The 27771-nt window shown below is 39.6% G+C and overlaps 1 protein-coding gene and 1 long non-coding RNA gene across 5 annotated transcripts in view; one reads left to right on the plus strand and one right to left on the minus strand.

The window, feature by feature from the left end:
• Positions 1 to 1550: 1550 nt before the first annotated feature.
• On the minus strand, positions 1551 to 11631 carry LOC142494442 (uncharacterized). Its single transcript, XR_012801441.1, has 3 exons — positions 11527 to 11631; positions 10050 to 10338; positions 1551 to 2616 (listed from the first exon to the last, which is right to left on the minus strand). It is a non-coding gene; the product is annotated as an uncharacterized LOC142494442 (long non-coding RNA).
• Positions 11632 to 12308: 677 nt separating this feature from the next.
• Positions 12309 to 27771, plus strand: part of LOC142495336 (sodium-coupled monocarboxylate transporter 1-like) — a 37635-nt gene continuing 22172 nt past the window's right edge. The window contains exons 1-7 of one of the 4 annotated variants that reach the window (XM_075600672.1): positions 12309 to 12460; positions 13501 to 13875; positions 15208 to 15273; positions 18372 to 18423; positions 23639 to 23706; positions 24755 to 24909; positions 25345 to 25485. In XM_075600672.1, coding sequence (XP_075456787.1) covers positions 13525 to 13875; positions 15208 to 15273; positions 18372 to 18423; positions 23639 to 23706; positions 24755 to 24909; positions 25345 to 25485 — 833 coding nt within the window. In that variant the 5' untranslated portion in view covers positions 12309 to 12460; positions 13501 to 13524. Of the gene's footprint in view, positions 12461 to 12542; positions 13876 to 15207; positions 15274 to 18371; positions 18424 to 23638; positions 23707 to 24754; positions 24910 to 25344; positions 25486 to 27771 lie in introns of those variants that run through there. The other 3 variants (XM_075600671.1, XM_075600673.1, XM_075600670.1) reach the window with 3 other exon arrangements.

Consider the following 27771-nt stretch of genomic DNA (forward strand, 5'->3'; position numbering starts at 1 on the left):
TTTTTACCCTTCTTAGAATAAATATCCTGCACACTCAGTAATTGTTTAATTACACTATACTTATTACCCATTATAATTGTCAGAGTGCAATAATCTAGGGTTCTTTTTTGATAATTTCTGATCATTTGGTACTGCAGATATATATTAATTACATATTTTGCATATTTCTTGGGTGGTGGCAGTGGATAGACATGATTGCAATTGAGTAAGGGGGTAATAGTAACTCACTGATAGTACCTTGCGAAGGAGGAAGGTGAGTGGGCTAGAGTAGCTGTGTGTATTAATCCTGGTTGCATATCTGTCATGTGCTCTCACCTGTGTGCTGTTCATGACAGATGGTATATTGGGACGGATTAAGGGAAGATATTGTTCATTTGAGGGACCTTTGCGAAGGTGTAAATTGGGACAGCTTGACAGCTGTGTACAGCAGGGCCCCGGGTATACGGCGCGTTCCATTCCGGGAGCCCGCAGTATAGTGAAAATCGCCGGAAAGTGGATCCGGCGATTTTCAGTTCTGTGCATGCACAGAACGGCGTTTTTGCCGTTCTGCGCATGCTCGGCCTATGGTCTGCGCGAGCAAACTATGGTATGCGTGCGCAGACAACGGTCTGCGCATGTGCGCCGGGCGCAACCGCCCGTTCTGTGCATACGCGACTCAGAATCAAAGATGGTACCCCCTTCTCGGTGCCGCCGTATCAGCGGATTGCCGAAAAGCGGGGCGCCGAGAAGCGGGGCCCTGCTGTATTTATTAACCCTTGTCCCATATGCCAGTCCCATGCTCACAGGTGTGCCGTACATGACAGAGGATAAAATCAGAAAATTTGTTGGAACAACGTGGAGTAGAGAGGCTTGCGATCGCGGTGCCTGGGGATCATTGAGGAGGCCGTCATCCAGCAGTGGTTCGACAGGGACTGAAGATGAGAAATATATATCTCTATACTATAATTTAGAAAGTTTGTTTGTTTGTCCGGCTATACTGTACAAACCCCCATGCTTACGCCTGGTAATTCCGCTAGCATATATGTGTGTGTGTAATATTATTTTAGTTCAGTTATTGATTTACTTATTTAATTTACGGCAAAACTAATAGCAGTGACAGCTTTCCAATCAGTTTGCAAGTGTACAACCAATGCCTGTTTAGATTTTACAGTGTTCATTATGATTTTGATAAACTACACTAGTAGTCCTAAGTACTGTAGTAACCAGAGATATTTCCCTATTCATTATCAATTAATTAAAAAACTACAATGGGTATATCTTAATTATAAAGAGCATGTTCAAAATCTTAATCACTTTGATTCTTGCAGCATATGCTGTACGTTTCAAAATGTTAAATCTTTAGTTTCAGGCATAAAGCCAGAGGTCAGATCCTAAACAAACATTCTGAGCATGGGCTTATCTTTTGCCCCTTCTAGTGGACCAAATGGTTTTCAATTGTTTGTAGATTTCCAAAAATGTATCAGGAATCTCACCGTAAAACAATCTTTTTTTTAATTTGACAGGATAGAACAGAATGTTAACAATACCACCATTGCCAATTCCGGCTGAGATCAAAATTGGTGTTATTAAACCCCCAGTCGGGACTAATGATGGCATAGTAACATCACGTACCCCGATTAAATCACAGTCTAAATTTTATCCTGCCAATTCCAAAGGTAGTTTCATTGATACTTTTTACCATATGGTTAACAGCAATTTCACCACTTTGGTGAAATAAACTAAAATTAAGTATACCAATCACAACAAATTTAGACACTCTAATTTAACGAAAGGGGAATATGGCAGTCAAAACTCTTCTGGGATAGGAGAATAAGCAGAAATAGGAAAACAGAAATCCCTTCTGATGCACTCACTGTAAACCAAAACAATAACATTTTAATAAATATTCAGAAAACAGAAAAAATACATGCTAATTAAAACCTAAGGTATAGCGCATGTTAACAAACACTGGTGAGTAAATTCTCACTGGGTACTAATGAAAACCCTGTTGACCAATATATAACACTCAGATATCCATTAAAGACATTAGGATACCACTTAGTGATAGTGGTGACAGAGGTAAGTATGTTCAAACGTACAGCTCAAGTAAATATAGTAGGGTCAACCCCTGGTAAACCTATAGGGTCTAATGGTGTAGCAGAGGATTAAATGAATCCAGTATCCCTGCATATATTTAGAAATGCAGAGTCTGGATCCTGCTAATTCACAGAGTGTATCTCCTATGAATAAGGAGATACAGTGTATTCACTGGTTTAGCAGGCACACAGCTATAATTTGCTGTGGTTGTAGCAATAGGTGTGCTGTTACATACCATAGCAAACAATATCTTAACACAGGGTCATTACCTTGTTAAAGCTATGGCTTAGAATGGAGACATGATGGTGTCTAAATATCTGTCCTTCTTTAAAGTCCTTAGTGTCACATATATATTTACATTGTTTCCTGTCAGTTATTTCAGCCCTAAGCTTTTCAATATTCAATTTTAGTCAGTGATAACCTATAATACTCAATGGAATTACATCAAACGTATTTTTACGAAACATTGGTATCTCCTAAGAGAAGATAGTGACTTGGCAGAGGTGTTGAATCCATTTTCAATGATGACGAGTATGAGATCTAAAAATATAAAAGATAAAATCATTCAGTCATTACCAACCTACTGTAAAGAGGATGTTTTTAAGCCAGAAACCTCAAAGATCTTACACATGTGTATGGTGTAAGGCGTGCACATTCATGACCCCGGCGAAAACATTTTCAGACTCGAAAAAACAACATACATTCATGATTAAGGACTTTATTAATTGTGTGAGTAAATGTGTTATTTATCTAATTCATTGCAAATGTGATAAACTTTATGTAGGTAAAACGCATAGGCAGCTGAAAGTTCATGTGCTAGAACATATTGGGTCAGTAAGAAATAGCCATGATACACCAGTGGCAAGACATGTGAATGGTGTCCACCAAGGGGATTGGAATGTTTTGCAGTTCTCAGGTTTGAACAGCTACCGTGGGGACCAAGGAAGGGGGACTTGGACAGGCATCTGCTACAAATGCAGATGGATTGTCAATCTACAAACCCTGAGCCCCCTTGGCCTAAATGAAGGGTTCATTTATTCGCCATTCATCTGAATACAGATCCGATAACTGTAGATCCCATGTGGAATAACAGAGTGGTCTGTATTGTCCTTAGAAGCAGACCATTCTAGCTATAGGACAGTCCTACACCTAACACACTTAGGTAGAGAGATTGGTTTAATTTTAGACAGACTGTATTGACCTTAGAGGCAGCCCACCAGCACACTCCTACATAATGTACAAACACTACACTTTTACCACATTGAAGTACTGTGATCACTATATGGATGTATACAAGAATGATAAGGGTAAAACTTTTAAGGATAACCACACACAATATATACTTATATGTTTGGTGTCCCAAATACCTTTATTTATTATTTTTTCAATTGACTTATACATGTGCAATACTAAGAAAAAGGTTAGTTCCTCTATTTGCTGAGTTCAAGTTTTATATATGCCAGTTTGATGGTCCGCACTACTCTTGCTATAAAAGTAAACAGTTTCTCTGACTAAATAGACCTGTTTACATTCCTGAATACCAATAGGAATAATCACGGGGATCTACTAATGTGGTTGCATTATCTGTGCAACACGCCCCCCGCTCGCTCCACCTCTAAGAAGGGGTATTTAAACCCGAGTCACCAGTACAAGGTACAACTCCTCCCCTTTGAAAAAGCGCCCTCACTGGCGCGAAACGATCGTCAGGGTTCCGGCGGCGTCCTGACGATGACGTCAGCCGAAGGAGACGAATGCTGAGATAACCACAGACGCCGTTGTATGAATCTCTTCTTTGAAAGTTGGGTCCTCCTTGATTTACTTGTATATATCTAGATATGGATGCTGCATCTTGTCCTGCCTAGATTTTATATGCAGCCACCGGACTCCTTAAAGTAATGAGTGAGGGCGCAGTTACAATACGGCTGCAATAGCAGGACCTGATTATTTGGCTGTTATAGTGTCAACACACTTACCATGCTATACGAAATTGCAACCTTCACTTATGGTTACAATGTATGCTATTTATAAACACAAGCCACAATGTGCACCACCATATATCCACAATAAAGGTGTTGTTATTACAATATAACATCTCTGTACAAAAGTACAAACCGTTGCTAAATGTGCTCCCTTGTTTGACTGACTTGTTGTGGAAACACCCAGTTGATTTTGATTATAATCAGCCTGTTTCTCTTTGGCGTCTAATTAAGGAATGTACGTATACCATATGTGTGAATGGATTACTTCAGAAAGGATTAAGTAAATAATTGAATTATTATTCTCTGTGATACCATACTAAGGGCATTGTACACCACTTACCTTACTTCATCCACAAAACCACTTTAGGATCTGTGGTGTCTGTGAATTCAAAGGACTTATTTCTGTGGTATACATTGTGTACAGATCAACCAGCATTTTATCTCACTGAGAGATATTCTAAATGACTTTTTAGCATTTAATATACACTTAGATGAGTTATTTACTTAATAAAACTTATTTATTTTTTGTTTTTTACCCTTCTTAGAATAAATATCCTGCACACTCAGTAATTGTTTAATTACACTATACTTATTACCCATTATAATTGTCAGAGTGCAATAATCTAGGGTTCTTTTTTGATAATTTCTGATCATTTGGTACTGCAGATATATATTAATTACATATTTTGCATATTTCTTGGGTGGTGGCAGTGGATAGACATGATTGCAATTGAGTAAGGGGGTAATAGTAACTCACTGATAGTACCTTGCGAAGGAGGAAGGTGAGTGGGCTAGAGTAGCTGTGTGTATTAATCCTGGTTGCATATCTGTCATGTGCTCTCACCTGTGTGCTGTTCATGACAGATGGTATATTGGGACGGATTAAGGGAAGATATTGTTCATTTGAGGGACCTTTGCGAAGGTGTAAATTGGGACAGCTTGACAGCTGTGTACAGCAGGGCCCCGGGTATACGGCGCGTTCCATTCCGGGAGCCCGCAGTATAGTGAAAATCGCCGGAAAGTGGATCCGGCGATTTTCAGTTCTGTGCATGCACAGAACGGCGTTTTTGCCGTTCTGCGCATGCTCGGCCTATGGTCTGCGCGAGCAAACTATGGTATGCGTGCGCAGACAACGGTCTGCGCATGTGCGCCGGGCGCAACCGCCCGTTCTGTGCATACGCGACTCAGAATCAAAGATGGTACCCCCTTCTCGGTGCCGCCGTATCAGCGGATTGCCGAAAAGCGGGGCGCCGAGAAGCGGGGCCCTGCTGTATTTATTAACCCTTGTCCCATATGCCAGTCCCATGCTCACAGGTGTGCCGTACATGACAGAGGATAAAATCAGAAAATTTGTTGGAACAACGTGGAGTAGAGAGGCTTGCGATCGCGGTGCCTGGGGATCATTGAGGAGGCCGTCATCCAGCAGTGGTTCGACAGGGACTGAAGATGAGAAATATATATCTCTATACTATAATTTAGAAAGTTTGTTTGTTTGTCCGGCTATACTGTACAAACCCCCATGCTTACGCCTGGTAATTCCGCTAGCATATATGTGTGTGTGTAATATTATTTTAGTTCAGTTATTGATTTACTTATTTAATTTACGGCAAAACTAATAGCAGTGACAGCTTTCCAATCAGTTTGCAAGTGTACAACCAATGCCTGTTTAGATTTTACAGTGTTCATTATGATTTTGATAAACTACACTAGTAGTCCTAAGTACTGTAGTAACCAGAGATATTTCCCTATTCATTATCAATTAATTAAAAAACTACAATGGGTATATCTTAATTATAAAGAGCATGTTCAAAATCTTAATCACTTTGATTCTTGCAGCATATGCTGTACGTTTCAAAATGTTAAATCTTTAGTTTCAGGCATAAAGCCAGAGGTCAGATCCTAAACAAACATTCTGAGCATGGGCTTATCTTTTGCCCCTTCTAGTGGACCAAATGGTTTTCAATTGTTTGTAGATTTCCAAAAATGTATCAGGAATCTCACCGTAAAACAATCTTTTTTTTAATTTGACAGGATAGAACAGAATGTTAACAATACCACCATTGCCAATTCCGGCTGAGATCAAAATTGGTGTTATTAAACCCCCAGTCGGGACTAATGATGGCATAGTAACAACATCACGTACCCCGATTAAATCACAGTCTAAATTTTATCCTGCCAATTCCAAAGGTAGTTTCATTGATACTTTTTACCATATGGTTAACAGCAATTTCACCACTTTGGTGAAATAAACTAAAATTAAGTATACCAATCACAACAAATTTAGACACTCTAATTTAACGAAAGGGGAATATGGCAGTCAAAACTCTTCAATCTAATAAGGATATCATAATTAAAGAAGCAGATAAGGGAGGGAAAGTAGTTGTCCAGGATAGGAAGGATTATAAAAAAGAAGCTCTTAGGCTACTGTCTGATTTAACCTCCTATCTCCCCCTTACACAGGATCCCACTAACCAGTATGTAGGGAAATTGAAAACACTTTTGGACCAAGCGTTAGCAAATGGTGTTTTGACAAAGTTGGAATATGACTTTCTATTTGAATCTAACCCAAGAATCCTCATACGATACCATTTCCCCAAAATTCATAAAACACTAATGGATCCTCCTGGGAGACCGATCATTTCAGGGATTAAATCATTAACATCTATTATCTCCCTATATGTTGAATACTTCTTAAAGAAGTATGTCTGGCTATTACTATCTTATATTAAAGACACAACATCTATTTTAAATGTGTTTAAGGACTTTAAGTGGGAACCAGATTATCGCTGGGTCACCTGTGACGTAAAGGCTTTTACCGGAGCGATGGCATCGATTAAGCAATTCTTAACCAATGACTCTACCTTACATCCCTCCAAAGGTCAATTTATACTAGACTGTATAGGTTTTATATTGTTCCATAATTATTTTCTCTTTCTTACACAATTTTACCTTCAAATTTGTGGTACCGCGATGGGGATGCAGTTTGCCCCCAGTTTGCGAATTTGTATATGGGGGCATGGGAACATCGTTGTATTTGGCAGTACAACCCCTTCTTTGACCATATTATTACTTGGAGGTGCTTTATCGATGATGTCCTGTTGGTGTGGAGGTGTGATTACCAATCGCTTCAATTATTCTTGAATTATATGAATGACAATGATGCCAAATTAGTCTTTACTTCTGTAAATCATATTTCTAGTATTAACCTTTTGGATATCAACCTTGAAACCTAATCAGATAGCTCGGTTGTTACTAAGATTTATTTTATGGAGGGGGACACTAACAGTTTTCTGTTAGCCACCAGCAATCACAGTAAACAATGGATTACAAATATCCCCCATGGCCCATTTTTACGGCTCAGGAGGAATTGTAGCAGAAATTCTGACTTTGAGAGTCAAGCTTCAGGTTTGTTTGACAGATTCCTCACTAGAGGTTATCGACCTTACCTACTTACTGAGGCTAGGCATAAAGCCAGAATTCAGGATAGGAACAATTTACTAACAAAGAAATTGAGTCATCAACCAAATCATTATACAGTTTCTGATAAAATAAATATTCCATTTATTACTAAATATAATTCTAGAGGTTTGGCAATTCAGCAAATTATCAAAAAACACTGGAGCATATTGACAAACGACCTAATTTTGGGATCCAAACTTGCCAATAGAAATTGTTCAGCACCTAGTGACATTGGGATGGTTCCTTAACTGACTACAGGTTCTACCTGGTTAACAACTAAACCCCCTGGTAATTTAGCATGTTGTACATGTCTTACCTGAAAATTCCTCCACACAGATAGGAAAACTATCATATCTTTTGTAACACAGGAGAGCTTTACCATTAAAGAGTACATATACAGCACCACCATGTTTGTGGTCTAACTTCTTGAATGCCCCAGAGGCATCCAATATGTTGGGAGGGCCAGGAGGCATTTGAGAAGGAGAGTATTCGAGCATGTTCACAACATCAGCTGTGTCATCATCAGGATCCTTCTTCCTTGCGATATAAAGGAATTCAGGTGGTTCAGACAGACAGGAGAGGAGGGGACAGAGTCAATGCCCTTTCTACACAAGAGGGCTATTGGATTTTCCAACTAAACACTCGAGTTCCCTTAGGGTTAGATGAAGGTCTTGATGTAATTTCTCTTTATTGATCACCTATTGGTTTGACAGCTTCCCTTCTGTAACCATTTAAAACTGGTTACAGGTCTACACATTTTCTTGCAATTTTTTGCCCTATTCTGAATGTTTTTTCTCTTAAATATGGAAGAAATCAAAGGCAGACAGGCGCACTGAGGGGTGTAGACAATTTAATATTCTAAGACAGTGGGTAACCATCCACTGATACAGAGTAAACCACAATAATTCTAAACAATAAAAACAGTTAAGCTAAAAACGGGACTGGTAGTGAATCAATATAGTAGATGTGGGGTAGGGGGTACTCCTGACGAAGCACTACGTGCAAAATGCGTAGAGGTCACGTGGTGGCAGTTCCTGTGGAGTATTTGCAGCTGGTGGAAGCGGGTCTCCCTGTCTCTAGCAGGGTAAGTTACTCAGATTGGTCCGGACCCTCTCTGTAGTGCTTAGCTAGTTTATCTTGGTTACCCCTTACCCCACATCTACTATATTGATTCACTACCAGTCCCGTTTTTAGCTTAACTGTTTTTATTGTTTAGAATTATTGTGGTTTACTCTGTATCAGTGGATGGTTACCCACTGTCTTAGAATATTAAATTGTCTACACCCCTCAGTGCGCCTGTCTGCCTTTGATTTCTTCTGTTTGTGAGCCCCCCTCGTGGGAGCTCACTTTTATAGGGGACGTGTGGATTTCCCCCCCCCCCCCAGACTCAAGGCTGCAAGAGGGAGTCTTCACAGTATCCTGGTTAGCGCGGAGCAACGCTATTCCTACGTGAACTTTCTCTTAAATATGTTGCCTTTTTTCATGTATTCTCCTTTTTTTAATGTATTCCAATATCAATTATTCATTTGTACATTTTTCATATATTCATTATCGTTTTTTAAAAAATATTGGAATTACCAATGTATTATTTTTCTCTATTTACATTTTCTGGTTTATCAAACTATTAACCCCCTGTGGACCCCCCCCCCCCCCACTTTTTCAGTAGTCATTTGTCGACTGTTAATTAACCCTTTTATTTTTGGGGGTTGCTTAATGCAACGAATTCCTCAATTAGATCTACTCTTCCCACTATTGTATTGAAAGATATGTGTAAATATCATCTACTGTCATATCTTAATTCATGTATTCTTTTGTTTTTTTTCCCTGAAATTTTCTCCTAGGAATATGAGACATTTCAATTTGGTGTTATAAAAGTTTTCTTATTTCAACTGTATAAATTGATTGTGTCTAATTAATTTCATCTGTTTTTCAACCACTCCCTCTATGTGAAGGGGTTTAAATTATGCACACAACTGGTTTCAAAATATTTCCTTATGAAGTAGCTTTACACTATGAAATTTGTTGGATTTAGTTTGTGAATAATTTACCTATTACTGTATCTACTAAAGGGGAAAAGCTGCACACCACATGACAATAATAAAAAAGATACAGCTACCGGTGCTCCTGGTTCAGGATTCTCTGTGATGATCCAGGTTACAATGGAAAGTATAAGAAACAGGGCTGCACGGAATTTTCAAGATACATTTATTGCCAACAAATTGACTGACGTTTCGGCCACAATTGGCCTTTCTCAAAGAAAGGCCAATTGTGGCCGAAACGTCAGTCAATTTGTTGGCAATAAATGTATCTTGAAAATTCCGTGGAGCCCTGTTTCTTATACTTTCCACTATTACTGTATCTACCATACAACATCTGGGGATACTAAGCTTATATGTTTGTATTGTAATGTTGCAACCCTTGTTCCTTGTGGACCGTTCTTTCCTCCTGTCTTTCTGTTAGGTGTGGCGTCATAAGCGAGCGCTTTGGTGCTTCACTGGCGCGCCCTTCCCGAGTTAACTGCCTACATGTGCTTACCTGCTGGGGATAGGTGAGAGGTTTGGACGCTCCTGCTGTTTGGACTGTTGCAAATCTGTGCCTGAGTCTGTGTTCATCCGGGTGTCTGCCCGTTCTGCTGCGGCGATCATCTGCCGGTTCTGCTGCGGGCGATCATCTCCCCGCCTGGTGTTCTTGCCGAGCTTCGGCTTGCCATTGCCGTGGGAATCTGCTCCATTGATATTGGGACTCTCTGCGCCGAACTGCGTGCTGCACTGGCAGTGGTCTCGGGTCTGCCTGCCTCCTACCATCTCCCTCACGAGGCTGGATGCTGTAGCGAGGACAGACTCTGATGCACAGGCTTTTGGATTTTATACTTCAATGCTTTAAACTGCTGCATTTTTTGTATTGTATATGTTTACTACCCCCCCCCCCCCCATTCCCCTTTTGTTACCACAAAATATTTTCAATACTGCACTATGAGTGTTTTGCACTTTTCTTTCCCACACCCCCATATTCCTAGATTATGATGTCCAAGCCATCCAATTGATCAGCAGCATACGCCATATCACAAGGAAAGTTATTTGTGTTTTTCTATTACAGATGCAGCGGCCGTTATTGGAACACTTCACGCGTTGTATACCTCGGAATACCCATGTCATGGCGCGTGATTTTTCCAACCTTCCCGCCCCTTCCAGCCTTAAGACGTGAATGCAGAAAATTGCTTTTTAGTGTTAAACAGTGTTATTAAACACTGAATTTGACACAGTAGCACAGTACTATACACATTACAATTCATTCATTTCTGCCACGGATACGAAACAGAATCCATGAAATTCAAACCAAGCAACCGCGATAAACACGTGTGCCTGGGGCGATTGGCCGCGTTAATTCTGCGTGGAGTACAGCAGCACACACGAAAACGGTCAGTGATTTGTTCGAATAACGGCCGCTGCATCTGTAATTGTTATTCACTTACTACATTGTTGTCACTTTCACTAGTGGACTTTCAGCACCCTTATTTAAAATATTCACTTTATTGCACTTCTGCACTTAAAAAATTGAGCGCTCCTGTTTTTGACAACTATAAAGCCCATATTCTTTAACACATTTTTATTACTATCTTTAATGTAATGCACATTAAAGGTGCAGAGTTTGTATGTATGTAACATTTCTGAATGTTGCTGTTTTTCCAGTAATTGTCTTTTTTTTTTTAGAAGGGTCTTGCTGTCTGCTGATTACATATAAATTACAAGTTTTCAAAATATTAAAAGTAAAACAATTTTTTTAAAATAATTTTAGACTGATTTGACATTCGTTGATGTCTTGTGCTTTATAAAAGCTTAAATCCTTCATACATAATTATAAAACCTCATTAGAAAGAGCACAGTGAAGTCTGCACTCCCCGTGACTTGAGAGGAGTGAGAGTCTTCCTCCAAAGGAACACGATTTGGACATCTTTACATTTAGAGAAGCACCGGGTTAGTAACCACAGCAGGAGTGTGCAGACGTTACCCACCATTGCCCGCTCCTAGATCATAGGCGGTAAAAGTGAGGTGGTCCATTGGTCATGTAAATACAGACTCAGTGCACCAGCTGTGCTGTACCCTGCTCCGTCTACCTTCATCCCTTCCGGGACTGTAATAAATAACTCTTTCAATGCTCATGGCCCAAACATTCCATTGAATGAGGTGTGTAACCACTCCCTCACATGCCAATTGTCCTCACTATTTAGAAGCACACTGACCGCTAGTGGTGCTGAACAATCAACCCATTGTTGCTATGTTCTCCTATGTAAATATTACCATTCATTTGAAATTGAAAGACATTAACCCTTACAACACTGAATGGGTGAAATTGATTATTTTGTATAATATGCCTGTATATCCCTTAAGCCTCAACTATGAGCAATGAGGAGGGTTTGGGGTCAATCTACACCTCAGTGAGTGATATTCGCCAAAGTGCTATTAAAACGAATTGTGCTGTGCTTAGAAATACATGAATGTAAAGTGCTGCTCTATAAACATTTCTGTATTAACACTTGGATCGCTAGTTCTGCAATAAAATATCGTTTTCCTGTAACAAAACAAACAAAAACCCCATACATTTTGACTGCAGAAAGGCAACATTCAACTGGCGTGCATGAGGCCACTGATCATAACAGTGAAACTTACCCTTGGCAGACCTGATCAATATTGCCCACACTTACACACACAGCGCTATTGTCCCCTCCCGCAGTGAAAGGGGTTATCTTATCTTTTGTGTGTGTTCAACTATATTGGAGGTTTACCCTCCTTTTTAAACCCCAAGCAGGAAACACAGATAGAGCACAGAGTGAGGAGCTTGTAAAAAGGCAATCAGTGGGGACCTTACACCACTATCTCGGTGTATTCCTCTCCCTACTCTTGCCTTCTTCACAGACAGCGAGGACTGTAGACTTTACACCCTGACAGGTATGTTGAAGTAATCAGCCCTTTTTTATGAAATGTGCGTATCTTAACCTTTGGAAGTACAGTGCCTTTTGCTGGGAGGAGATGAGAAAAGAAGCCATGCTCCCACCTGCTGAGCCCTCCTCTCAGAAGCTGTCTCCTTATTACCTCCCCCCTTGGCTCTCAGTCACTTTACTTCGCTCCAGTGCCTCACTGTCTCACTGTCCTCCCTCCTTTGTATCCCTCTAGAGTTGCTTCATTCTGCTACAAGATCGTTTTGTCACCTTTTGTATTCCTCTCTGTTACTTATTCATCTTTGCACCGGTCTCAATCCTTCACCATCCTTTTATTTCACCGTCACCATCCTCCTGCTCACCGTGCCTGTGCTGCCTGTGCTGCCTGTGCTGCCTGTGCTGCCTGTGCTGCCTGTGCTGCCTGTGCTGCCTGTGCTGCCTGTGCTGCGTCTGTTCCCAGGTTGCCTTATTCCTCAAAGTTCCTGCTGATCAGATGATACTACATACACTCAAACTCTGCACTTTACCAGCCAGATCTCCAGCCTTTGATTGCACCCCTGCACCAGTGACCTCAGCTTAACAGTCTCTCGTTTGACCAATCTCTTGTAACACTAACTTTCAGGTTATCATGCACTTTTACTGAACCCATGCTCTATTTCTCTTATATGTGACTGATTTGTGATGTATGTTCCCTGTGTTATTTAAAGACTGCTGTTTCTTGCCAGCTTCTCACCACTCTCGTTTAACCCGTTATTCGTGCACTTTTTTTCCTATTGCAGAGTTGGTTCTCTGCGTTAGTGTATATTGTATCTTGTATCTAGCTTACAGTTTCGACCACATAATTAGCATATAACCGTGCAGACTTGACACTTAGTAACCACCAACCTACAACAACGTACACTGTACCAACTTGCATGCAGTGACCACCTAGCTTGCTCTGCTTCTCTCCTCCTATTTCTTCACTTACCCCCTACTTCTTCACTTTGTTAAATCATATGGTACCTGCCTCTCCCTAATGACCCTTCCCCCTCATTTGACTTCCCCCCTCAGTCTGTAGATCTCTGTTCCTTCACTATGAGCACCCCGGGGGACATCGGCTCCTTCACAGTGTGGGACTATGTGGTGTTTGCCGCTATGCTGCTCATCTCTGCGATCATTGGGATCTATTACGCGTTTGCAGGGGGCGGACAGAAGACCTCCGCGGACTTCCTAATGGGGGGAAGGAGTATGACCGCAGTGCCGGTGGCGCTGTCCCTCACTGCCAGCTTCATGTCTGCTGTCACAGTGCTGGGGACGCCGTCAGAAGTCTACAGATTCGGGGCCATGTTCAGCATCTTTGGGATCACTTACACCTTGGTGGTGATCATCACCTCAGAAGTCTACCTGCCAGTGTTCTACAGACTGGGCATCACCAGCACTTACGAGGTACAAGGCAACACTGCCCCCTCCGGCAGATAATGGGGGCTACAGGTGGGATGCATGCCTTGCATGTAGTGCATTACTAAAACAAACCAATGTATGGGAATAAAGTGACTGAACTAAGAGATGTAAAACATTGAGATGTCAATCGATTATATGGTCATCATATAACAGATGTGACTTGATGAATATAAAACATTTGTCGTAGGTGTATGTATAGTGGATGTGGCAAGCACCCCCATATTTTTCAATGGGTACATTTTTATTTCATGGTTAGGGCTCAAATTCTTTTTCGTTGTTGTTGCATACTTTGTAGCACACCTGGTTTATATTATTCAGTATCTGCTATAGGGAAACTATTTGCTATTTTATAAAATAAAGAACCAAGATACCGGTAATCTTTAATACAATATTTTATTTGATGAACAGTGACATATACGTGTGATTAGTAGATTTAGAGTTTGACATTACTTTAAATCAATAGCTCACTGACTTTGTAAATGTAAAATAATTACAATCAAGACTCAAAAATAATCATAAAAACAACAGTCCGGGTGGGATAAATGGACCACACAGTATTAAGAGATGTTTTACGTCTTCCAGACTTACTGCTTATTCTGACACATACATGCAACAAAAATATATTTGCTCCAATATTATAATTATATGCTCCTTATAGTTTGACTGAAACACACAGATATACATTTGAAAATGGGTTTGTTACTCCTTGAATTCATGTTGTTACCTCAGCAAACCAGTAAGGAAATCTACTCGCTAGGAGGAATAGAGGACAGTAGCAGTCTGTGCAAATGATGGACCTTATCTAGTCCTGTATGGAGGTTCTTAATGTATTGCTGTACTTGAGCTACACTTACTTTAGGTCAAAAAGTCTCTTCAGGATGCCATACGAGGTATAATGTAAGTTTGTAAGTATGTTGGTATTGGGGTAGATTTTCAATTTTCCTGATAAAACAGTTTACTGAAGTAAAGGCATCAAAATGTGGGAAGACTTCAGCAGTAACTAATATCTCCAAATAAAATTAGATTGGGAGGACGTTATGATTCTCGATAAATACACTAACTTTATTTGTTTTAATTGCTGATTTAACCTGCAATTGTAAAAGGAGCAAAGTACACAGCCACGTATTTGCTAATGTTCAAATTAGTATAAATACAATAACAAACATTTGCAAACTATATTTCATTAGTTGTTACAGTTTTCATATTTTTTCCACGTGTTTAAGCATTACTAACATTTGTATTATAGAATGCATAAGTTATGGACATTTCAGGTACTTACTGCTGCAAATGACTACATCTTTTCTATTTAATTTCTAGTACCTTGAACTACGATTTAATAAATACGTGCGACTCCTTGGGACTGGGCTTTTCATTATACAAACGGTATGTAGCATTTGTTATTTTTTGAACCACATAATAATTATATATATATATGTAATTGTTTTTTTTTTTTTTTTCATTTCAATGATATTCAAATAACAATACAATTTTGCCCTAAAGAAATTGGGGAATTGAGCACTTATTTAATGTATTTAAAATATATTATACAGTAACATGAAAGTTGTATGTTGGAAAATGTTTTATTCCCTATTACCCTATTTCTGGAATGCTCAACTCCAGTCCTTAAGACCCCAAACAACAGGTCAGGGTTTAAGGATATCCCCGCTTCAGCACAGTCGGCTCTATCAGTTGCTCGGTCGGGGACTGGGATATCCTTAAAACCTGACCTGTTGTGGGGTCTTGGGGGCTGGCGTTGAGCACCCCTGCAGTAGACTAGCACTCAGCAATATGTGTCATTATTGTTGCAATGTGAAAATCATAATTTCTTCTTCTGTTATTGCTGTATTTACCATTTTAATATTGCTGGAAACAAAACATGTATTTGCATTGTGCTTTCCAGAAATTTGAATGAACATCTTGCAATATTATGCTTTTTTTAATCCGTAATTCATTAGGTGAGATTCCCTAAACAATTCTTGGTAACCCTATAGCAAGGATTCTTACATTGTTATCCAGACTTTGCTTCTGTTTACAAACACTATTAAAATGTCCCCTAATGCTGTAAGTACTGTTAAATGCTGCTTCATGGGAATCTGCTTTTTAGATCTACAGTATGTCCAGTATTTTTATACATATACTGTCACAAAGCGGTGTTAACATACTGATAAGCATATCTAAGTATTTAAGGTGGTCTCCATTTAACTGCAGCGGTTTTTGTGACAACCCTGTAGTGTATGTATAGGGCCATGGTTGTCTAGTAATTCTGTCTCTGGATACATAAACGTGCAGAGTAATAGTTTTGGAGTCTGGACTTGCCATAGAACATGGTAAATAACATCACGCCATGATCTAGCTCAATCACAATATTTCCCTAAACATATTTTGGTAATGAGAAAATTGCTGCAATTTTCATTTAATTCAAGACACTGACATTCAACAGTCAGCACTATGCAGCCTGCAACTAAGCAAGCAACGGGTAAGCAACGCATTGTTGGACCCTCTGACAGAGAAACTGTTCCTGTTTGTAGCTGCAATAAATTGTTACAAACTTCTTTCTCAAGTTTCTTATTTGGCACAGATCTGAGATTGATTTACACTGTTAAACCAAAATGTTAAACTAAAAGACCATTTTATTTAATAGATATCTATACATATATATTTAGGCATTGTACAGTGTATAAGTTTCACTGGATGTGCACTGAGCTCTGTCTGTGTTTCATGTTCTGTCTCTGGTTTTAAATATATATTGCCATGCTCAGTAGCACTCCTCTGTGACACTTATGCTTATATATATGTTGTGGTTATTTTGGGGGTTTAATATGAGCTTGCAGGTGTCCTGTATGTTTTACAATTCTTGTTCAGCTGGTCTTAGCTGATTGGAAGGTGGCGGTTCCTATCTTGTTGAAGCTCACCCCCTCCCACAATTAAATGGTTAAAAGCTCACTCCATAGCATCTCCCACTCTCTGGGGAACTTGCTTGCTTGCAGTATGATTGTGACAAATCTAATACAGAGTGCTTTTCCTGGTAATGTACAGGTTAATAAAAGCTTCAATCAGACTTAGAATTATGCAACTAATTTTGACAGATTTATTATAAATCATTCTTCCTGGTAATACACAGGTTATTAAGAATTTATATTAGTGTTAGGGACCCTTGAGCTGTGGTCTGTCGTGTAGTGGCTCAGGGGCTTACAACACTTTGGCCAAAATGTTAACTAAAAGACCATTTTATTTAATAGATATCTATACATATATATTTAGGCACTGTACCGTGTATAAGTTTCACTGGATGTGCACTGAGCTCTGTCTGTGTTTCATGTTTTGTCTGGTTTTAAATATACATTGCCATGCTCAGTAGCACTCCTCTGTGACACCTATATGCTTATATATATGTTGTGGTTAATTTGGGGGTTTAATATGAGCTTGCAGGTGTCCTGTATGTTCATCAATGTATTATTAAGGTAATGTGTACCGATCTGGCCCAGGCTGCAACAGTAAGCAGTGTAGGAGGTGTTACGGAGAGAGATTTTTATGCACATACTGTAGGATGTTCTGTATCCATTTCTGCATTTCTTGCCATTATGATTAGAATTTTTGTTCAACGTACTGTAAATCCCAGAGCAACTATAACATTTTAGCCATCTCAGCACCCATTTCTAAAGTATGTACAATTGTAATTCCTTGAGTTCCACTTTAACCATTCTGCTGCCAGAGGCCCCGCAAAACATTATGGGCCTCTCTGGCAGTGAAAAAGTTAACTCTGCCTGAGTTAAGTTAAATCTGTTTTTGGTATTTTTTTGGTTGGAAAAAATGTGTTCTTAAATATAACTAAAAGCTTTTTCCACAGAAAACTAACGTGGCTAAATAAAAACCTCAGTGTCACTTCTGACGTCAAAGTGCTGGATAATTGTAGCAAATAGCAGAGAATGCTAATGTGTCTGTTTAAGCCTCTATTTCCTGAATTAGGGATGTTGGACAATAAGCAGAACCACTTTTTTTTCTAAGCAATGTCCCTTGTGCTCTTTGGTGAATCTGATCCTAAGCCCTTCAGTATGATTCAAGGTGTCTTTTTATGACTTTTTTCAGTCTACAGATGAAAATCAAAACATTATTAATCAAATAATTACTTATGCTGTACTCTCTGTAGTGCACCTATTCACTTATATGTACAGGCACACATAAATTAAATTGCAGACATGTTACTTAAAGAACTACCTATCTAGATCATATAGACCTGTTCAATGCCTCCTGTAAATGCCACAAGTGCCACCTTCAGGTAATGGAAGAAGGGAACTCCGTTGTCCATAAATCTATGTGTATTAAACGTATCACCTTTACCCAACCACTTGCTGACTTTCGTTATCAGACTACATCATTTTTCATTTTATGTGAAGAAAATATAAGAATCATTTAAAATTCAAACTCTAACTATGTATCTATCTATAAACACTTATTTGAATTGTTTGTTTTCCCTTTTTTAGATTTTGTATACTGGAATTGTTATTTATGCTCCTGCTTTGGCATTGAATCAAGGTGAGAAGCTGGTACCTGATTAAGCATTACAATACAATCCTAAAATTGACAGTACCATGATACACTATGACTAACACATCTGCTATCTGCAAAACTGGGGCACAAATCTGTACCCAAGTTATCAATGAAAAGAAATCCTCCAGCAAGCAGTGTGATTGTTCCTTTTATAAATATACTGTAGTGCAGCTTGTTTGCAACCACGAGACTTGATTAAGTAGACCTCAGAAATACACTAAATGTGTCTCAAAGTTGAGATTGATGCAGGGTCCCTGTGTTCTTGAGGTTATGCCGATTGGTTATTATAGATGTTTCCAAATGTTTAGCTTCTTCATTGCCCAGTGGTTTGAAGGGCCCTGAGGTGCAAATAGTTGTAAACCTTATGGAGTCCATGAAATTAGCAAGGTGAGAGTCGAACCACAGTGACACAGTTTGTCACTGCTTTGCATGGATGGGTAGTCTAAGGTTACGTATTTTTCTTATGCGCCCACTGTGAGGGGCTGCACACCTAGAGTCTCAGGGTTATCACGTAGACGTGTTAAGGATTAGGAAAAGAGGTGGGAATAAGTGTAAAAATAAGTTGCAATAAAATCAGCACCTTTGTGTTATAGTGTAAATGTTGACATGATATAAGTTATGGTGGGTAAAAAAGTGACAAAAACTCTCCACCATACATGAAATAAAAAGATCACTTGTGAGCACATTCACATGTTTCAGACAGGTCTGCAGCCCTGCCTTTCCCCATTATCTCTTAAGCTGCGGACCCAGTCTGCACTGTAGCACGTGTGCCCTGCGGGGTGGCGGCGCGTGCACAGTGCTTCACCGCGATCTGCGGCAGATGAAGGAGATGCGACGGGGAGCATGGCGAGGGTTTTGCAGGGTCATGGCCATGACCTCACGCGGATGGTTCACCGTCATTGGCCGAACCGGCGTGGGGGGTGTGGCCACCCCTCCGTCGCAAGTTCTGAATAAAATTCTGCTGTCTTTTGAAAAATTGGTAGTAGAGTGCGGCTGCCAAATGTGCGCGAAGGCACATACTGGGCCCAGCCCCATTGAGGGGCGGTACTTGTTTGTGCAGTGCAACGCCGAGGTGTGCGCTGTACTACATACAGTGCTTCCACTGCAGCCACAAATTCTGGGAAATGACATGCCAATGAGCACACAGTGTCACCTTTGACGTCATGTCAATTTTAATATGGACTGTGTGCTCATTTGCATGTCATTTCCCAGAATCACTGGCTGCAGGGAATCATCGTACATCTGAGACGTGAATGTGAATGTGCTCACAAGTGATATTTTTTTATTTTGCTGTTATACTAGATAAACATTTATCATTTCAAGGCTGAGACAGACATCATTAGCAAGAAGCAAACATAATTAGCAGTGAAAGTTTGTTCAGCCCACTTTGGATTGAGTTGCCTTCAGTTATTGCAAAGCACTATGTTAACCTCTATGCACTTAATGCAGGCAGAGGGTAAGTGCATACGGATTGAAGTTTCATGTTTATTCTGCATTCATTTTGTAGAAGCTATAGAGCCCTATTTATGAAGTGGCGTTAAGTGATAAGACATCATATTACTAATCACAACCTGTGGGTTTCTTTATTCATTGTGCCACGTTGAGATGACACAGCACAGGGCCATACCTTTAATACCTCCTGGCTGCATGGACAGCCTCAGACAGTTCAGGGAAATACACCAGCTATCCTCATTTCCAAACCCAACTTGTTCCCATTAGCTGGGAAATTGATCAAGAATACACAAACATATTGCTTGATATGGCATTATCTAATACTCTCAATCATTTGCCATTTATAATCAAACAGTTTGAGTTCTAACATCAACCCTCCCAATTTTCAAAATCTGGCTTTGATGAACATTTTAGATCAGTGTTTTTCAACAGGGGTTCCTCGGAATCTGTGTGTTCCCATGGCATTCCTAAAGGGTTTCATGCAATTTTCAGTTCATTTAAAAATTGTACCAAATACAGAAGAATTTACAATGCATCTGATCTCAGACTCACTATTGAAGTCAGGCTTACAGGTCTGTAATTCCCCCGGTTGTGATCTAGCTCCCTTTTTAAATATAGGCACCACATCAGCTTTACGCCAATCTTGAGCCTGTGGAAATGGAGTCCTTGAATATTAAATGAAATAGTTTGGCTATTACTGAATTTAACTCCTTAAGAACTGTTGGATGTATGCCATCAGGGCCAGGTACCGTATTTCCTTTTTGTAACCAACATTTTTATTAGGATTTTCACATTTTCAAATAGCGAAAAACAATGCAAGGGAAAATTGAGTACAAAATCATACAATATGGGTGGTGGGGGATAACTTGGGCAAGGAAGGGACAAAATGACCGGGGGTCAAAAGAAAGATGGGTGAGAAGGGGAGTGGGTGAGGGGGGGGGAAGGGAGAAGGGAGAAGGAGCCAAATATTTCCACAACTTTATACATTTAAGATACATCAAATACTGTATACAAACCTGGGGAATGCAAATAGGAAACCAAGGAGAAAAACAATAATACTCACATTTTATATTGCATTTAACTTCCCATGTCCTATAGAAACTTTTCGTTGTGTGTTTTTAGGAAGGCTTTGAGTTTCTCCATTAACATAACCTCATTAATTCTACGCTCAATTATAATTCTGGATGGGGATAGGAGGGCTTTACAGGCCGCCGCAATTGCACATCTCGCCGCAGTTAGAATATGTGATATAAGGCGTTTTGTGGGGCAGTTAACATTTTCAACTGGTTTCACCAGTAAATATATTAGAGGATCAAGAGGAATTTTAATCCCTATCGATTCCTCAATGATCATTTGAATTAAAGACCAGTATTTTTGGATTACAGGGCAGTTCCACCAAATATTTTTGTTTTGTTATTAAGGTACTTAAAGAACCTTTTAGGGTTGATCTTACTTTCTATTGCAATCTTTTTTTCATTATCCATTTTTGTTAATTTGATTGCCCTTTTGCAACTTTTGTTACATTCCTTATGATTCTGATATGATGCGTCCGTCCCTTCTAACTTTAAGAATCTAAAAGCCTGCCTCTTGTCCATTTCCTCCCCTACCTGGTTATTTAGCCATATTTGTTTAGACTTGTTTGTTTTATATTTATTACCCAAGGGTATACACTGATACAGTAAGTGTGCTTTTCTAACAATGCTTTAAAGACTGCCCATTCTCTTCCACATTTTTCCCTGCAAAAGCATAATTCCAAATTATTCCTTGTAGATTAGTCTTCAATTTATTAAAATCTGCCTTTCTAAAGTTTAAAGTCTTTGTTAAACCCAAGTAATATGGTTTTTGATAATTTATTTCAAATGAGACCACTGTTACCCAAATGTTCACGGACTTAAATATTTGTTATTACTTCTACATTGTTTGAGAATACCAAATTCAGTATTGCCCCTCTCCTGGTATTTACTCAAAATTTTGGGTGATGAAATTGTCTGTAAACACCCCCAAAAAACTATTTCCTTTTGTTGTAATGCTAATCTCATTGTCCCAGTCTATGTCTGGATAATTAAAATTACTCATTATGCAAACATGATCCAGTTTTGATGCCTTCTCTATTTGCAAAAGTGTTTTGGCTTCCTCAATCTCACAGATATTTTGTGGTTTATAGCATATCCCTACAAGCATTTCCGTTGTAATTATACCTCCACTGATCATTTCTATCCACAAGATCTCAAAATTTTCATAAACACCTTCCCTTATAATATGTTTTAGATCTGGTTTAACATATAAACATACTCCACCACCTCTTTTTGCTCGATCATTCAGAAAATTAAATGAACTGCCCAGTCATGAGTTTCATCCCACCATGTTTCAGTAATGCATATGATATCATACTGCTCCTTGTAGCTATTAATTCTAGCTCACCAATTCTATCTGTCCGGTTTCTTGCATTAGCAAGCATGCATTTAAGCATGCGTTTTTTCCGTCTGTACTATTATCTTATCTGCTCCTGCCTTTCTACTCCAATTAGATTTAGTCTTTAGAAGTTTTCTAGTATTATGTGTATTTAATATGGGTCTCCTGGCTTTCCAAACTCCCACTTGCTTTCTACCTCTATGACCCTTTGCTATTTCCCCATCCCCATCTATTCTATTTAGTTAGTTATCTGTTTCTTCTCCCTCCCCATCCATCCTAGTTTAAAATCTCTTCCAACCTTTTTAACACCCCCCCCCCCAGCACAGAAGATCCCCCTTCATTGAGGTGCAACCTGTCCCTACCATAAAGATTGCACCTCCCAGAAATGGTCCCAGTTCTCTAAAAGCCAAAAACTCTCCTTCCTACACCACATTCTTAGCCATGCATTAACCTCCCTAAGCTCTGACTATCCCCCTGGGGTAGCGCATGGCACTGGTAGTATTTCAGAAAATGCTACATTGGAAGTACTTACCTTAAGCTTGTGGTCTAGATCCCTGAAATGCCAATGGGTACCAACACTGCCGGGTCAGTCCCAGCCCTTCCCAACAATCTGTCTACCCGATCCACAATGTGCCGAACTCGAACCCCCAGGAGACAAACTGTTCGGTTCATGCGGTCATGGCAACAGATTGCCCTATCTACCTTCTAATAATGGAGTCCCCTACCCATACAATCTTTCTTGGTCTCTGAGTATTCCGAGTCCCCTCTGTGCTTGAACTATTCCCCTGGCTGCTAGAGGAATCAGACTCCCCCAGCCTTGCCATTCCTGCCCTGACACTCCCAATATCTTCACTCAATCTGGCAAATCTATTATGATGGGTCAGCTCAGAACTGGCCTGCCTCTTCCTCTCCCCCTGCTTCCCTTCTAATTTTTACTCAGCAACATACCTGTTCCTGTTCCTCACTCTCAGCTCCACCATTGGCACTACTAGTCACAGCCTGGGCCTGCTCAGTGAACCCTAAACTCCTCTCAAGATTTTAAATGTCCCTCAATATTGCAAGTTGCCTCTTCAGATCAGCAATCTGAGATTCTAAAGAAACCATTTGCTCACACATCTCACAGTGGTATGCTCCCTGGAACAGCTGCTCCAAGTGCACATACATGTGGCAAGATGTACATTATGTGTCATTTTCAATCTCAATCATATCTCAGAGGTGCTATTAGAGAGGGTTGGGGTTCCTTACAATGCATCTGATCTAAGTGAGCATGTGTTTATATTTCTCTAAACATACTTGTCACAGCTACTGTAAGTATTCATCTTTTTACCTATTTCAGTCACGGGGTTTAACTTGTGGGGTGCTGTCGTTGCAACTGGAGTGGTGTGTACTTTCTACTGTACAATGGTAAGCAAGCACTCACTTTATTCCTACCCACTTCTGTCAGAAGGAACATCTGCCTTAATACAGTGACACTATTAAAATAGCATGTTACAAGTACAAAGCAGAATTCTGTAGCGGTTTTCGGATGCTTGTAGGAAAGAGACTAGGATATAACACCCTCACACTCAGTATATGCCAACCACCTTCAAGTTAAACCTTACAACTCACCTCTTAAATTAAGCATTTCAATAACCTGGACTCATGGCCCCTGCCCCACACCCACAGTTGCTCCTATCAACCATTCTGGCCAAGCACTACCATCTACAGCACTTATTCACCTGCTGTCTCTGTTAGTCTCCCAACATACCCCTTAAGATCAGGATTTTCTTTCCTTTTGTCTGACTTTGCTTGTTGTACTTATATTATTATCATTCCGTGCATTGTCTTGTCTTGTCGCTGTGTACACCCGTGGGCGCTATATACATAAAGATATACTTATACGTTCATGTATACATTTATCTAAAATCTACCTATAATACATGTTAAAGAATGACTGTGAGAGTATTGAATAGCTAATGAATTTCAAATAACGGGCAGCTGGCAATCGGTAAAAAAAAAATATATATATGGTATTTTAGCATCAATTTATTAAGATGAATCCCAATGATTACTAACTCCAAGCATCTTTTTCCAATTTTAAAAAGAATGGACAGAAAACCCCCTATTTGCCAGATAAGCTGCAAAGTAACAAAGATAAAAGGCCATTCGTTCCATTCGAAATGATTCCATTTTAGTTCAATCAAAACTGGTCTTCATCACAAAATATAGTAGAAGTAATGTGGGCCTCCTCATTCCACCATACTCTGACCGTTGCGGGCTAAAGAGATACGTGTGCGCTTATCTAGCACTACACTTTCCTGGGATTTTATAATTGCTCATTAACAGTGTAAACACCTTTCCGGATTTCTGAACAGATTCTGATATTTCAATAAACTCTTATTTATAAAGAATTCTCCAGATGTAAATCAGAATGAAATATCTCCTCGCCGGTAACATATTTCCTCTGTTCCAGGGAGGCCTTAAAGCGGTAGTGTGGACGGACGTATTTCAAGTTGGAATTATGGTTGCTGGATTTTCATCTGTAATTATACGAACTGTGGTTGTCAAAGGAGGAATCGCCCCTATTTTAAATGATTCCTACTATGGAGATAGGTTAAATTTTTGGGAGTAAGTTGCTTTATGGATTTTTTTCAATTTCAGTTCTTTTTTTAAGTTTCTTGATATATGTGTGTTGTTGATTAGTTTAAAATAGATATCATTTTTTACACAATTTAAAAAATATATATATCACTAACTACAAACGAATACTTCTTTCAAAAATAGAAACAAAAAATGATCGAGTGGACTACCGCTTGCTATGAAAAGAAGTTGGGGAACTCACCAGAATTGATTTCACTTACCTTTTTGCTTCTGGAGCTGATATTTGTTTTTTTTTGCTCTGTTCTTTCAAAAATAGCCAGAAATCACTTTTTTCTTTATTACGGCATTTACAGAAATGGGTCATGGAAAACAAACATTTGAATAACTGATTTAACAGAAATTTGTAACCAGAAAATAATATTGTCTATTTATTTTTATTGCAATTATTATTTTTCTCTTTAGTTTCGATCCTAACCCACTGCAGAGACACACTTTTTGGACCATTGTCATTGGAGGAACCTTTACTTGGACCGGAATCTATGGTGTCAACCAGTCCCAAGTCCAGAGATATATTGCATGCAAAAACAGATTTCAAGCAAAAATGTACGTTTGTCTGATACAGTATATATTTGTCTGGTATACTTACTCATCCATTAGCTCTGAGGAAGTTATTTACCAATAGGCAGTGGTCAGTACGATACAGTGAAGGCCACCATTAATTGTAAATATTACTTCGCTTTCTATCAGTATATATCACTATACAGTTAACCAGTAACTGCCATTAACTTGAAAAGAAGATAATACATACAAGTTTGTGTTAACCAGAACGAGACATTTTGCATATTCTTTTACAAAGCATATTTATGGGTCCTATATGATCAGCAACAGATTTATTAATTAGACTGTCCTTATGATGTATCGGGTACGTCATGAGCACCTGCTCACTTTCCGGGGGGCTGATCCGGCTGACCTCTCTGATGGAGCAGTCAACATGATCGAAACGGAAGTGGTGCCCCCTGTATTAACATTTCTGGCATCCGGGCCTGGCACGGTCATCTGATCGCTCCTGGAGCGCTCTGGTGCCAGCTGACCTCCGACACTAGAAAGGTTAAAAAAAAAAATCATCCCTATTTAAAGCCAAATCTCATTGACATGGTCTTTACAAAAAATGCCACTGACATTCACTAGTCAAGGAAAAAAAGTAACTTGTTCACCACAAGTTATAGATTAAACACAGTACTGTACATCATACAGACCCCTAAATAATCACCCAGACACCCCCAAATAATAATACCTACCCCTTCACCCATTAATCATAGAGACTCCCCCCAACTATCATCAGGCCCCCTCCCTTAAAAAAATCATACAACTCCACCCACTCCTCCCCAATGATCATACAGGCCCTCAATGCAATGATCGCGCAGACCCCCCAAATCATCATTCAAACCCGCCTACCCTATTTGATGAAAAACATTGCTTTTACCTGTGTCTCTGCAGACAGGGCTGCAGGGTGAAGATAGGTCCTTCTCTATCTTGAAGATAAGCTGTGTCACCTTAGTCACATGGAGCAAATTCTTTGTTCCAGTATTTATTCAGAGACAATATAGAGTACAGCATCAGATCATCATAGCATCATTCTTTACAGGCATTGTCACAGGTTATGAATAGAGAATTAGTCAGTGTAAGTTCCAAGTAATTGTAAGTTCAATTCCCCATGGATCACACAATTATACCAAGTATCTGGACAAGCTCATATATGTACTTGTTTTTCCCAATTTCAACTGTAATTTCAACATGTTATATACTCTCTGATCCTCATGATATTATACGAGTATAACCCATTCTTGGCGTCGTCCATCTTTCTACCTCCCTAAATTCCTGCCTGTTTTGCCAACCCCTGATATATGTCTAACTTAGACTCTGTTCTTATCTATTTAGCTTTGATGACAAATACTGCTTTTCTGCATATCTGAGTTTTTTATATTTACTAATTTTCGTTAACTAAATGTATACTAAACAGATATATATACAGATAGATAGAGAAAGAGAGAGCGAAAGAGAGAGCGAAAGAAAGTGACAATATGGCGTCTCTTCTGTTCAGGATTTGACATCGTCATATCTTCACAGGGAGAGAACCGTCTGCTTGACGGCAAGGAAAGAATTGTGCTTGATTCTTTTATGTTATTTTTTAAACAAAGCCTTGATAAGTTCCAGTGGCTAAGCCAGGTGGAGGACAACATGTTTAAAAAGACAGACAGCACAGTCGGTATGCAGACTTCCCAACCTGGCGATTTTAGTTACCAGGTTGAGGCTCCGCTCCTTCTCCTGGAGTCTGACGACCCACTTGGGAACACTCTCTTTTCATAACGCTTGCGCTATTTTTCCACTCCCCTGGATGACAGTGAAAAGGGGGTCAAATCTGTGTGTCACATGGGGGGACCGTGCGAGTTGCCGGTCTGGGTAAAGCGGTCTGCCCTTCAAGGTTTTTTTTGTCAACACCCTTAACTTTCCAGTCGTATAGGATGAGCACCTTTTTTGATTTTTGGCCACAGATAGACCTCCAGTTGGACCTTCTTCATTGACTCAGTCTTCTAAAATGGAATGTAGGTGGAATATCTAATGTGTACAATAGAAGATGTGCTGATAAAATGCTGTAAGTATACAAGCCTCTAAAGTGCTTTGTCCTTTAGCACAAGGGCATGTGCTTTATATCAATCAAGCTACTTGAAATCCTGGCATGACCAGACACATCATTTTACTTCAGGCTAGGGTGTTAGGAAGAAAATTCCTATTCCCACACACTGTTTCATGATTTATAATGACACATACCATTCTTACAAAACCTTTACATTGTTTTGGTGACCTTACTTCATGTTCTTTGGCTACCTC

The sequence above is a fragment of the Ascaphus truei genome, chromosome 5, assembly GCF_040206685.1.
Source record: "Ascaphus truei isolate aAscTru1 chromosome 5, aAscTru1.hap1, whole genome shotgun sequence".
Taxonomy (NCBI): Eukaryota; Metazoa; Chordata; class Amphibia; order Anura; family Ascaphidae; genus Ascaphus; species Ascaphus truei.